This window comes from Lepisosteus oculatus, chromosome 3, assembly GCF_040954835.1.
Source record: "Lepisosteus oculatus isolate fLepOcu1 chromosome 3, fLepOcu1.hap2, whole genome shotgun sequence".
Lineage (NCBI taxonomy): Eukaryota > Metazoa > Chordata > Actinopteri > Semionotiformes > Lepisosteidae > Lepisosteus > Lepisosteus oculatus.
Window position 1 is genome coordinate 29,145,664 of NC_090698.1, and position 15,415 is coordinate 29,161,078.

The 15,415-nt window shown below is 34.4% G+C and overlaps 1 protein-coding gene across 1 annotated transcript in view; it reads right to left on the minus strand.

The window, feature by feature from the left end:
* The window catches only part of npr2 (natriuretic peptide receptor 2), a 110,133-nt gene that overhangs the window by 58,365 nt on the left and 36,353 nt on the right, over window positions 1–15,415 (minus strand). The window contains exon 7 of the mRNA XM_006627015.3: window positions 11,301–11,385. Coding sequence (XP_006627078.2) covers window positions 11,301–11,385 — 85 coding nt within the window. The remainder of the gene's footprint in view (window positions 1–11,300; window positions 11,386–15,415) is intronic.

The following is a 15,415-nucleotide window of genomic DNA, read 5'->3' on the forward strand; positions in this document are numbered from 1 at the left end:
TAGAAAATCTACCTCTACCATACATGTCAAAAGCTCACTCCCCATAATTTCTATCCCTTTATTTTATTCCGTTGATGCATATTTTTGCACATAACCTGTTACCTTTTTGTTGTTTTGCACATCGTCTGTTGTTGTTTTTTTGGACACTGCCTGTGTTTCTGTCTTTCTTTTGCTACACAATTGTATTGTTGTTGTTGTTTTTTTTTCTCTTTGTACTACTTATGTACGAGAGCTAGCTAAATAGCATTTCGTTATACCATATACCATGTATATGAGTGTAATGACAATAAACTTGAACTTGAATTTGAACTTCTGTAACATGATCATTACAAATCTGACAAAGCAGTTTAATCCATCCATTTTCTAATTTTTCTAATTTTTCAATCCAATTGATAGGCTCTGGCTCCCCTTTGAATCCAACACAGTATGTTCATCCACAGAAGAGGGTGAAGAAAATGAGGTGCTGCTCCTACACCCAGAAAGGGGGTGTTATTGAAGTGCACAGAAGCGGGAACACCAATTAAAGAAAGAAACAGATGGTGGCTGCCAGCATTACAAGACCTGTAAATATGATGAGTACATTACCCAGTTGGGAATAGGTCAGCCAGTTTATCCCACCTATCCTTCCCTGTCCTTCATAAGGTGAAGGGTAGGTGATGGTACACATGAGAATGGAAGATTTAATGGAATGATTTAAACTACATTCCTCAGAAAGCTGCCACCTTCAGTAACCAGAACAGCTGGAGAAAACAATCAGCCAGGTGATTTAAAAAGTCTGCAGTCTATAGACTGTTGTAGAGGGCCAATCCATTCTGAAGTGTGGCAGCAGTGGGAGAATGAATGACCAGGGTATGTGGAACTGCGGGACATGAACATGCAGGTTTTGAGAAAATCTCAAAATTAAGAAAACTTTATTGATGAGAGAGTTTTGGGGAGCAACTGGGTTTGGAGCTGGAAAGCAGCTTAGCTGCACAGTGTGTTATAGAGAGGGTTTGAAGAAGTCTACTTTGGAGGTCAAAGAGCTAGGCTTTGTTTTTTATTTTTTGTGATGACTCTGTGGATGTCTTCTTGCACTCTAAATAAAGTGCTTTAGTACTGTAACTTATAGCTGCATCTGTATCTATTTTCCTGAGATCCGCCTATTAAAAGATAACTTGCTATGGCACCCCGACCCCCTGGTGTGTCACTGTATGTTAAACCTATTTGGTGTAATATACTGTACCATCAAATAAAACTTGGGTTTAGAGTACAAATGTGTGAACTTCAATCTAAAATCAGTCTTAACAATATTTGAAATGTATCATTTTGTGTTCAGATGTTTACAGGTCATCAAAGATTCCAGCTTAATACCAGTGTTATTTTTAAATGTGAGTACATTTACTCAAGAGTCAAGGCTGTGATTCAGTATAATTGGGGCCTGACACATTGGGGCCATACATTGAAGTAACTCTTAGTGTTTCTCAGAATATGAAGTATAGCAGGTGAGTTTACATAAACTTAAAGGAAATAATACAAAACATTACGATGAAAGTTTTTATATGTAGTTCAATAGAGCAGGAAGTAGATTTGTAGAAAAAAAAATCCAATCATTATTAGTTTGATATATTTGAAATACAAAGCTAAAATGTCTGTACATTCCATTGTAATCCAATAAGGAATAAGTCATTTCCATCTAGCAGCAATCTGAAAGTACAGTGCTTATATATATATTAGTGAATGCTCTTATTCCAGTATTAGGCCACCCCAAATCCTATCTACAGAGGGGCTATTTTTATTTTTTCTAAAACACATTTTTACATAAAACCACAGCTTGAAAAAAAAACAAGGGCTTTTAATATGAAAACCTGTCCCATGTCTGACTGCAGGACCTTAGACTAACATTCATCAAGTGTTTGGATTATGTGTTATACGATGATTTCCCAGAAAATACTCCTAAAGCTGCATTTTAACGCCCTTTAGAAACTCCCTAGAGGTAATATGGCTAATGTGCACTGCTTATAAGACTTCTACATCCAGCATTTTTTTTTATTTTGCTGTTGAACTCTTTACAGACTCTTTCAGCAGTAACCACAACATTTTGGGTCTCCATGAATAAAGCTTACTGTGACATTTAAATTGGGATTTGAAGCCAATAAAATATCAGTCTTTAACTGGCTTGGTCATTAAAATATGTTACTGGGTGTGAGCATTCTAATTTTAGTTTGCCATGGTTCTTGCTTCAAGAAAAACAGTTTGGCTGGGTATAGGTATATTACCGATCAAATGAGATGTGTTCTTCAGCATATGCACAAATTAGGTGTTTGAAAGTGTTTTAAAAAACAATTTTTAAAATGAGTAATAATAGTAGTAAAACATTACATTATTAATGTACATTTACACATTCATCCATCCATTTTCTAAATGTTTTATCCAATACAGGGTCATGACGTAGCAGCAGGTACAAGGTGGTATGTACCCTATACAGGACACCATTCCATCTGAGGGCACACACAGACACAAACACACACGATCACATCAGAGCCAGTCTTCCCAGGAGCCGATCAATGTACCAATTTGTCTTTGGGTTGCAGAAGGAAACCAGGGGGAACATATAAACTCCACGCAAATAGCACCCCAAGTCCAGAATTGATCTCAGGGCCCCAGTAATGCCAGGCAGCAATGCTCACCACTGCACTACCTACTGTGACAGCCCTGATCTCCAGCCCTCAGCCAGGTGTGTGAACACCAAAGTAAACACCAAACTACCCAAACCCTTTGTATTTGTTGAGTCATTTAGTTATAATTAGAATCTGAACAACTGAAACGCAATTACTGGAGATGTTTGGTGGCTCTCTGCTAAGACTGGATCTGCATAGTTAGGGTGGTCTGACAATGGGTGTCCAATTTCTTTTTAAGATGGAAAAAATAATGGCTTCAGTTCAGTACACAAGCCCCTGAGAAGCACAACGCTTCAGACAGCTCTTTCCTAAAACTATAAGGGTAAGGAAATCAAGAAGAGACCTCTTGGGTCAAAGAGTATCAATATTAAAATCTCCCATCTCCCATGAATGAAGTAGATTCATATGCAGGATATACTCAAAGTCTTGAATGCGATTTAAGCACATTTGACTATCTTGTCTTCTTTAAACCAAACGTAATGGTAGGATTTCCACCATATACAGTACATACATATACTGCTGTGCATTCATTTCCTTTTTTCTCTGATCGCCATTTCACTATTAACAAAGTATCTTGAGCAGCAGTCTCCAGCCTGTGAGTTGCTCTTTGTACCCAGTACCTTACACATGTCTTAGAAATGTGTGAACGTGCATATAGGTACATCACTGATTTAACTGTGCTGCCTCTTCTCAGAGATGATTCCCAAGTCACATCAATACTTAGCTATGATGTATTTTTGTTAAAGATCTAATTGCAGATAAATAAACTGAGACTGGCTAGAGACTTGGATATGTTTAAATGCCCTTTTGCACTTTTTTAACATAAAGTATTTGCATACCCTTTTCTCCCATATGTTTTTCTTTTATTCTTTTTTTTTGTGGAAAAAATAATAATAAAAAAAATTAGTTGTAGTATAATACCACAGATTTTTTATTCCTTATGTAGGGGTCCCAAACTGAAAAAATATTTGTATATGTACAATAATGTTTGATATACAAGCGCTGATCCACACCACCAATAGTTAAATGTGATATGATAGTGTACTGTACGTACTGAATGTTGATATATTTTTATACAGTGGCTATTAAAAGTATTCATCCCCCTTGGGACTTTTTTTCACATTTTACTGTGTTACAATTTATTTAATTGGGATTTTTTGCCATTGATCAACACAAAACACCATATAATGTCAAAGCAAAAATAAAATTATTTATATTTATAAATCATTTGTATGTATAAATTATATATTTATTATATATATAAATATATGTGTATAATTCCTACTTTATTTATAAATCACAACTAAATATAAAGCATAAAATAACTGAATGCATAAGCATTCACTCCCTTTGCTATGAGCTGTATAGGCTCAGGTGTAACAAAGTCACAAAATTAGATAAATGTAGTCCACTTGTGTATAATTAAGGTGTTTCACATGTGTTCATGCTAAATATACCTATCCCTGAAGGGTCCCATAGTTCATTAGTGCAGCTCCAACAAGAACTACATCATGAAGTTATGCAAACTCAAACAAAAGCAAATCTGAGATAGGGTTATTAAAAATACAGGACAGGGGAAGGGTATAAAAAAAATTCCAAGGCATTGAATATCCTCCAAAGCACAGTTAAGAATGAAGAAAGCTCGTTTCTCACAATTTTCACAAAATAATTCACAACTGTAAATCTGTCCAGAACAGGGCATCCTCACAAACTGACTATCTGGGTGAGAAGGACACTTATTAAAGAGGTCACCAAGAGGCCTATGACAACTTTACTGGGAATTACAGTTTCACATATCATATATCTTAACATATCACAACAATTGCCTGGGTGCTCCGCTAATCTGGGCTCCATGGGAGAGTAGCAAAAAAAAACATTGTTGTAAAAAACTCACATCTGATCTTGACTAGTTTAACAGAAGGCATGTCAGAGAATCTGAGACCAAGTGGAAGAAGATTCTACAATCTCTTGAGGCCAGAGTTGACCTCTTTGGTCTCAACGCTAAGATCTATGTTTGGCACAAGTATAACACAAAACACTGGCCTGAGAACACCACCCCTAAAACGAAGCATTGTGGTGCCAACATCATCCTACGGGAATGCTGTACTAAAGACCTAGAAAACTTGTGAAGATAGAAGGCAAAATTGATGTGGCAAAGTACAGAGAAATTCTGGAGGAAAACCTGCAGCAGTCTGCAAGAGACCTGGGACTTGTTTTCCAGCAGGACAATGACCCAAAACTTACAGCCAAAGTCACGCTGGGGTGGCTTAAAAACAAAACAGTCGATGTTCTGGAGCAGCTCAATCAAAGCACGGTCCTCAATCCAACTGAGGATCTGTGGCAGGAGCTGAAAATTTCTGTTTACCAATGAACCCCATCCCATCCAACTTGAGGAATCATGAGCAATTTTCCAAAGAATAGGCAACGAGTGCAGTGCCTAGATGTGCAAAGCTGGTAGAGACTTATCCAAGAAGACTCATGGCTGTAATTTCTACCACAGCTGCCTCTATCAAATATTGACACAAGGGAGGTGAAAAACTATTTTGTTTTCTTCATTTTCACATTAAAGAGTGTGCAGATCAATGGCAAAAAAATCAAATTAAATACACTATGATTCCATATTGCCAAACAATACAATGTGGGGTGAATATGACTGATAGCCACTGTATAATGATGTTTTATTTAAAATATATATAATATGTGATATATGTATCGTACAGTAAATATATCCTTTATATACTTTATATATATTCCTGTTTAGCACCCCATGATTCTGGAAATGACTTATAACAAAACTCAAAGATTAAGAGAAAATGGAGACACAACCTTTTATAATATGTTCACATTCTTTATTATAATAGTGCTTCAAAAATATTTATTTTTCTTATTATTTACAATGTGCAAGTGATTATTCAGGACTAAAAATTAAATTCAAGTGAGATTAATAAAACATACTAATAAACATGAAGTAGAAAAAATATTGGAATAAGCATTGTGTTTTATGAAAATTAAAAGAGTGTGCTTTCCCTGAACAGCTTTTGATTAAACAGAATCTGTCTCTAAGTGTGTAGTTTCCCTGAACTGCCTTTGATTAAAACAGAACCTACCATTTCCTTCATGGAAACAGTCCCACATAATTTCCTTTTAAAACAATAAAATAAAATCATAACTTTTAACTGGAGCAATATACAAGAGCTCCTAATATTCAGTGCATTATTATATTTTAAATGTGCCACAATAACCAATATTTCTTTAAATACTATTTTTGTATTAAATATATATAATAACCTCTTTAATATTATTTTGTTACCATTCACATTGCAAAATTCCATCAAGAGAATAAAAATGAAGCTTAGACAAGCCAAAATTAAAGTATGAAACTGCCATTCTATTGGCTGGGCGAAGAAGAGAGTTTTCTGCAGGGAAAGTCCATTAAAAGAATTCACAAAAAAACATATTTTAAAGGCTTTCATTTCAAAGCCACTGGCAGCACTTCATTTTTGGTGAATTTACTGTTGTACTCTACACTGGTCCTATTGTTTCATCAGTCCCATATGTGAATACCTTTGACTGACCAACCCCCCATTAAACTGCAAAGTTCTGTTTCTGTTTAAATATCCGTCCATACTAACTGCAGACTAGACTCCATACAGAGTCAATGTTTTATTAATAAGCAATTCGAAGAATGTGAAACATTAGACTGAGAATGGAACAAATCTAGGATCAAACAGTAAAACAGTATTAAGCCAGAAGCAGTGCATATAGAGTACAGTACACTATATGTTGTTGACATATATTTTGTGCTCAATGTTACGAGATGTCATGGAACTTGTTTTTCAAAGATATTTTTCGCATAGGTGTTCAAATATGCTATTCATAATAACGGGATCTTTTTTTTAATTCTTAAAATTGAATGTTTTTAATAATATGTTTTAAAGTCTTGTAAAATACTTATTTGTAAATATTTGTACTATTTTTATATTTATATTTTATATTTTACAAATATTTGTAAAAATATCCAACATTTTGAGGAAAAAGAATGTTTAAGAATGCTTGAAAGTCTGATTGTCCCTCAAAATGCCCATGTTGTATTTCTCTCACACATCCAGCTTTGTAAAGAAGAAAAATCTTAACCCCTCCAAAAACAGAATTAGGTTTTTAGTGTGATCTGCTCTCCCAAAACCAGGCTCTTCAAAGGTAATTCTCAAGGTTAACGTTTTTGCCAAATTTGTTCTTGCATAAACCGCAACTTCATTAGGCCATATCTGCAAAAGTAATAAAGATAAAAAAATATTGAATATGGCTCCTTGAGGGCTCTCTTTTGGAGCTTCTCAGTCAATTTAATAACAATGTTGAGAATAAAATGTTGTGCCTCATTATTTCTAAGTGTTAGTCTTATATTTATACCTCCACTTTAAATATTATTATGCAGGACATAAATTGCATTGGACACACCAAATGGAGGTACATTTCACCCATGGGGATAGAGTTGCTTACCAGACACACTCGCTGGTGATGGCTACTGTTTTTTTTCCATATGGACATTTAGCACCCTTGGTTGTTAATCAAACACGAGAAACTGAACAGAAGGTTTTATCTACAGTACCTGAGTTCTGATAGACTGATCCACCAGTAATAAGATACCTTGTGACAAAATATAAGGGCACTCCAATACTGCTACTCGTATTGGAAGGAAACAATAAAAATGTGGAGACATTTCATAGGATTTAGTAGGTTTGCAGAAAAGAAAAAGCGTGTTGATGAGGAGCAGCAATCAGAAAAAAGAAGTGTCCCCAAAGTTGGGTGATAAATGGAAAATGGATGGCAGTGGGCTATGTCATAATGGCTCAAAATGCAGTCTGCTCAGAATGCTGATTGTTTGCCTTGTATAGAGAAAACTACAAATTATGAAATAATCAAGAGAAAATATTAAAATTAGAATCAAGTTAAAGATCAAAATGTGTCACTAATGTAAGAACATTTGGTTGCTAGTTTCTAATTGATCTGAGGGTCTCATCAAGACATTTCAGGAAAGCGGAGATAGTATTAGCTTCAACAACATGGCTAAGTAACTTGCTCTGTCTTCCCACAACCCTTTGTGTAATGTACAGCCATCTGTTTTAGGTTTGAAATTTATTTCTCTTTAGTTTCCATTTTCTGTCATTTGCAATGCTGTCATTGTCGATTTTGAAGAAATCCACTCAGTTGACTTTGCCATTCACAGTGAGGATTTCACTATTTGACTAAGTTTTGCTCATATCCCCCTCTGTTCAAGACTACAACTGCTTCTTCATTAAAAATAAAATGTTATACAATGTTTCTGAGCATTTTTGTATCTTCTTTTTCAGTCTTGACATTTGTAATCATTAGCAAAATCGGAACATAAAGTGTAATAAAGCAGTTGTACTTTACTAATATGGAGCACATCTTTGTAATGTGACCTTCTTTGGTACTTTTAAACAAACTTTAATAAGTCTAATTTATTTAATCTAATCTTTTTACCTGAATCTGGGTATTTGTTTTCACAATTCTTATAAATTCTTATTATCCGCCCTGTGAAACCTTCTTTCCAAGACAGTTTATGATGTTGAATGCTTCTAATTTCTGAAAATATTTTACTTGAATATAATAGCTTTATTTAGTCTTAAATGATTAAGTTAGATCTACTCAGATAGCTGAGACCAGGATTCAGGAGTAAATCTTGTTGCTTTTCTTTTTAATTTCAGTAATCTAGGTAATTTAGTAATTTCAGTAATCTAGTTAGGACCATGTAGGCTCATTATAATAAACACAGCATGTTTTACGTAGCAGTTTAAAAACTTTCTTATTTATCCTCTAACAAAATATTTGCTTTTAGAGAAACATAGACATTCACGAGTCTATAACACTGCCCTCCAGTATTTTAAATCACTGTTAATGGTTTAGTGCCATTTCCTGATGTTTTTTACATTAATCTAATCTTGTCAAAGGGATACAAGTGACACCTCTGCTGCCTTATGTTAAATTCTCAGTGTACAATTCACATTGGAAGCAATATGGGAGTTGTTTTTGAAAACCGTAATCTGGGAATCACCCTTTCTTCTAATTGTTTACTCTTTCAGTCCTCACCATTTCCACTAGCAAAGTCGCTGTATTCTCTATTAATTGCTTAACATAACACTTCTGCTTCACTTTATTAGAGTGAACATTCCTACTGAACACTGAGTAAGGTTACTTGATCTTCATATTTTGTTTTCCCCCTTTGACCAATCACTTGTTTACTATACATTCTTCTGCTGTACCTACAGCATTATTTTTGCATACCCATTAAAAAAGCTGTTACGCAAGTGCACAAGCAGAAACATTCTATTCTTTAGACTCCCGCACTCCTGTCAGGAAGGAAAAATTAGATGAGCAAGAAAATAATGTTTTTTGAAACTCGTGTACCAATTTCACCATGCTGCAGAATTCTATTCCTTTGTAATTGTTTGAGATTAGTTTGACAGATGAATGTGAAGAAAGGGCACCCAGCCTATGTATTCTATGCAAGATGATTGCAGGTGTGTAGGCAGAGACAGATCCGGTGTTAAAGTTGATGAAAAAAAGCCAAGAAAATGCCCTGGTGTGATAGAGGTTTTATGATGGGGAGGTTTAAAGCAAAATAACAGCAACATGTAAACTTTTGTTCCATTGCATTTTATGTCAATCAATACACCTTCATATGAATCCAAGCAATGTTATTGTTCTTCATATTTGAGTTTTTCAGTAGAATTGCCAGTATGTGACCCCATAATTTTCCTATATAACCCAGGCTGAGGCTGGAACTTTCTACCTGGATCACCCAGCCCACCTGGGAGTTATCAGTGCATGCTTAGCTGTAGGAAGCCATGCTTTATACTTTATTAATGCTTTTAGTCTGGTCATTTCCTTTTTAGACTACTGGCATCCACTTTTGGAGGACACAACACTGGAAAAAAGATTGATTTCACAGACATCTGTTCTTTAAACATATTGTGTCTGGTTATAAACGCTGAGAATTCATCTTTCACTTTCAATCAGACAATATATTTACTGCAACTGTGAAGTGTCTTGCACTTCTGAGTTTTTTCAGGTTCTTATGTTTGCATTATGACACTGAATATTCACCAGTTACACCAAGGACAGTAACAAAAGTAATGTTTCACTGTCTTTCCATCTCTAATGTTTCTTCATCTTAACAGGTTAGCTCTTAAAAATTGTAACTTCCCTTTAAATCCAACCTTAATACAATTAATGAGTTTCTGAGTAGCAAAGAAAGATTTTTGTATGCAGTTGGTGAAATAGATTTAGCAGTGGGAGAGATAAATTGTGAAGTTAGACTAAATCACAAGGAACGCAACAAAAAGCTGATGAGCAGGAGATCTGGCCAACAATGTCTCACCTTACATTCTGTACAGAGTCCACAAACAGCTCGCAAAGCTCATAAAAAATTCTCACTCTGCTCCCACACATACTGTAATTCAACTGATCGTTCCCATAGTCCAATATTCTGCTATTTCCATATTTGAATCTCCAAAGGCATCCTCAGTATAAAGTTTTTTTTACTTGTTTTGCTTGCTATGAAACACTCCAGCTCCCCAGTGGCACTGAATTTGAAGACATGCTTAGAAACTGAATGGATATTAATATGTCAGAAAAAAGCATCTGCTGTGTTTATTATAATTCGTAAATGGTAAAGAAGAATTGCTTTTTGTGATAGATGTGGCACATACTGTAGCATTAGCAAATTGTATGTGTAGACTGTCCTTCTAGAACATTTATAAAAACAAACACCTCCAACAATAACTAAAAATCACACAAAATTCTAAATACTCCATCTACACTGAGATATTGGTATTGCAAGTACAATAACAAAGCATTACCGGGTTCAGAACTAGGAAAATCAGAAAGCTGCAGATGTTTAAAATCAGTTGATAAAGAACAGCTCTGAACAAGTCATATTTTCTTAGGTGTCCCAGGATTTTATGGGAATCTAACCTATTCTTGACATACAGAGGACAGATAATATCCATTTATGGATCCACAGATCTGAATGAAAGCAACTAATAAACATTTTCTCTGAAATTTTGAAAACCAAATCCTGAAGTAAAACTACATGCTCCACATATGAAATGACTAAGCAGCACAGGTGACTCTTTCTATGTAAGAGGAGTCCTCCAGTATTGTGAACCACCCACATAAACATCGTCCTCAGCTCTATGTCAAACTGTTCAACTATGGCGTTTTTAAATATAACACCATGCGCAATGGGAACAAAAGTATAATTGAACAAAGTGCAAAAAATCAGAGAAGCTATTGACAACAGAAAATCTTTACTGAGTGCCATTAAAAGCTGAACAAATGTAGTAGTATCCCATGTTATTTTTTGCATTTAATTCTTCTCAGTAAAAACAGCCTTCACAGCTGTTCTTCTCTCTCTCTACTATAATGCTTTAGCAACCATTTATACACCTTGCTGTCTCCTAAAATGTTCTTTTCCACTTTCTAGTCAAATTTCAGTTTTCCTCAAAGATTTCCCACTTTTGTACCAATTTCCACCTGGTTTTCTATTGGATTGAACAGCATGTGAGTGCAGGAAAGAAAAGAAACAAGTATGACAAAGGAACAGATGAAATAACTACACACCTGTAAATAAGGAAACTGGAAATTGCGAAAATGATTAGGGCAAGGCCGCTTCCGAAAGCCACAATTCGAAACACAGTCAGAGGACCTGAGGAAACAAAACATATTTGTTATTGAGATTATGTATTATTAATACATTGTCACCCACAACAATACTTATCAGGCACATAAACACTTATGAAAGACATTTAATAACGGTAAGATTTAACATGATTCATAACTTAAATATTATTGAGCTAGTTTACGATTGGGTGGTGCAGTGGTTAGCATTGCTGCCTCACAGCTCTGGGGTCCTGGGGTCAATCCCTGTTCCTGGGGTGATCTGTGGCTTTTTCTTTGCCAAGATAGTCAGCAATAAAAAAGTTTCTCTTTTAGATAAAGGGGTTAGAAAATGGATGAATACCTTCAAGCAAACTCCATAAAGGTTTATCCATCCATTTTATAACCACTTCTTGCAATTCAAGGTTACAGGGAAGCAGGACACTGTCCCAGCAAGGAATAGGGGCAAGGTCGGATACACAAGTCCATTAATAGGCATTAACAGACATACACACACTCACACCAGGGCCAATTTTCTTAGAACACAATGTTTTGGGAATGTGGGAGGAAACCTTTGTGAACATGCGGAGAACATACACACTACATGCAGATAGCACCCCCAGGTCCAGAATTGAAATTGGGGCCCAACGCTGCAAGGCAGCAATGTGAACTACTGCGCCAGTGTGCCACTGTGCTTAAAAGTTTATGTTTGACAAATTCTAAACCGTTCTTTATATACATTTTTTTATAATTCCATCACAAAATAGTTTATTATATTGTAACAACAGTTTAATATGATAATGTAAAAAAATACATTCATTTACATTTACATTAAAATTATACAGAAAATTTAAACAAAAACAAATGTCTGATTTCAACTCTTCTAGCTTGTTGAAACTGATATCCTGGCTTCCTTTCAGAAATGACTGGATGAGATCTTTGAATCAATTAGTGATTAAACTACCACACAAGCTAGATAGGGCTGAATGGCAATAGTTGTTTGCAACTATTCTTATGTTCTTATGAATCTCAGAAGCCATTTTTGCATTCATTATAAATTACGTTGCACCAAACACTGACTAGAATCTTCCCTAGTACCTGAGTTCCCTTGTTTCTCTCTATTAAATGCATATTAACATTTACTTATTTATTTAAAGCAACTTTTTCTGGTATGCAAGGTGGATACCATCTAGAATATAAATATGTTTTGAGGAATTTGTGAATCTCTATAACAAAGTCTGACCCATTTGCTAGAAAGTAGACGTCAAGTACCCAGTTCAGAAATTAACCTGGATCCTGACCACGTCATTGTCCTTAGACACTGTGCTACAGTATACAAGCATATACAAATGGTTATCAAACTTTTAAAATACAGAGAGGTGTTTGTACAAAACCTTAAAAGAGTGCATAAATATCTGTATAAATATTTGTATAATCTATCAGCAAACATATTAAACAAATCTATACACTAGGTAAAATCTTGAAGCCTCAAGATTAAACCAGAAAATCTGATATATCTACATCTTTGGAATTAATATGCAGTAGTTCTTTCATAGAATACAAATAAAGTACTTTTGGAACTCTAAACTGGAAATGAAAAGTTTTAATTTTACAACTTTACTAAATACATTACAGATACCTATAGATTACTTGAAAACAGTCTTATAAGCTCCTACCGAAAATGAAGATCCACATCTATATGGAAATGAATGTGTTATGGATATTTATAAAGTATCTAAAATATTGTTTCAGCACTCTATCTAAACTTCATAATTTGTGTAAAATATAAAATTATTTACACTATGTTTAAGTCAAGACAGGAAATGGTGAATAGAGGATACTTATATTGTAGAACCATACAGATCTGTTAAATCGGATTAAATACAACATGTTTAAATAAAACAAACGTAACTGACTACATGCAATAGGAAGCTTATTTTTCAGAGTCATGATTAAATATACACAGTTTAACAGAATCTATATACAAACCTGAGAAAAATAAATTTACATTATATTCAGTTAAATGTGAAGCACCTCTGTATTATATAGTGACCTTAGCACAATACAGTTTTAAACAAAGAGAAAGGTGACAAATCAAAAATTAATATGTGATCATGGACATAACAGGCCTTAGAAACCTATATGATACATACTGTAGGTCTTTTTTACTAGATTAATAATAATTTTTCAGCTCCATTTTAATTGTTTTCAATTTTAGAGATTAGTTTTGGTTGTGATACTTAAAATATCTTCCACAGTTGTCCTTCATACCACATGACTACTGGAAAATAACCACCAAAACAACAGCAAACAAAAACGTCAGTGAATTACGAAATCACACTGTGCAGAACACATGTAGGAGGAAAAAACTGATCCTATGCCACATGACCAATGGTACATGAACAGACCATTACCCGAGTTGATTACGGTACTGTAATAAATATTTTCAAATAGAACAAATAACAAATAAAATAACAAAAAATGGTCAAATAAAAAGTTGGAGCATTTTTAATTTTACAGTGCTGGAAGAGGCAGATTCTACCTATTACTTCAGGAACTTTGTTTTGATGATTTTTTATTATCAACAACTCTATGGCAGATACAGAACAAATATTAAATCATTTCTGACAACACATGCTATTGTTCAAGTAAAGAATAATATTGTCCATTCTTCTTCACTATAACACCAAGTGCGTAAATTGACATACTTTCATCCTTGAACAGATAACTGTCTGTTCCTTTAAGATACAATACATATACAGTATGTATGAGGATTTTGACCACGTTACGGCAGTCTAATCACTGTCTTCCTTTGCCAGAAAACTGGGTCAACTAGGGAGAGTGTATATGTTGCCTTACTTTAATATTATTCATGAGAACACACAGGACCTAGAAAGTATTGTTTCAGTTTTTTGTTTAGTATAGACAGTATTGATCTCTATATATCGCCATCCAAGCATCTCCAGCAAGGATAGTAGAAAACATTCCTGATGAGGTCCCTCATAAAACTTTGAGTCTCAAATTAAAAGCCATACATAATGTATCCACATAGATCAAAATCTGTTTAATCAGAAATAGCATGTCATCTGGGGGGATACAGTTCCTAACTGAGCAAATGTAAGCAGTGATGTGCGGGAATAATCCATAGATATAGCAGATATAGTTAACAAACTACTTGGATACAAAAATAGGGGGTGGGATGATATAGAGGAAGAGCAGCAAAGAAAGATAAAATCATATCTTAGGGCAAACAATTGGCAAATTAAATTTAATTTTGATCAGTGCAAAATGATTCACATTCAGTGTAAAAAGATACAATATATATGTTGTATGGGCGTAAATAGAAAGCACTCAAAAGAGCATGTATCATGTGTCAATAAAAGATATCTAGCAAAGAGTACAGAATTTAAATTCAGGAAAAATAAGTTTTATAAAGGTAAGCATAGCTGATAGTAAGATCTAATGTAGAATGCTGTTTTCAATTTAGTTTTCCATTAATTATTACAATCACACAAAAAGGATGATTCCCGATATTGGGAAAGTGTCATATACAGAATGAACAGGCTAAGGTGTTAGAAAAAAGGAGATTGAGGAGAGAGTTCATTACATTATACACTATCCTAAGGGATATGCACAGTTAAATCAATGGACTATTTCACTCACAGTGGTTGGAAATACTATTCACTTTAGTCAATTCACAAGGTGCAAAAATTGCATTGAAAAACTACTGATTACTGCATGTTACTGCATTTTCAAGAAATGCAGTAACTACATTACTGTAGTTGGTACTACATTAATAATGTTAAAGAAGCAATCAGTCTTCATTAAATGCAGATTTTAGTTCTCTGTGTGTAGAAACTCTTCTAACAATTTTCAAAAAGTTAAACTACACTAATAGCATTTTTATAAAAGCTATTTATTATACAGGTCTGACTTTGACCTGTTGTTCCTATTATGTACCTATTGTAGTAAATGCTGTACAGCTAGGTGTGAGGATATGCATTCTTTTGTTTCAGGTCTGTTTTTTAAACTTTAACAGGATTATGCAGAGCATAAGAACATAAATTAGCTATATAATA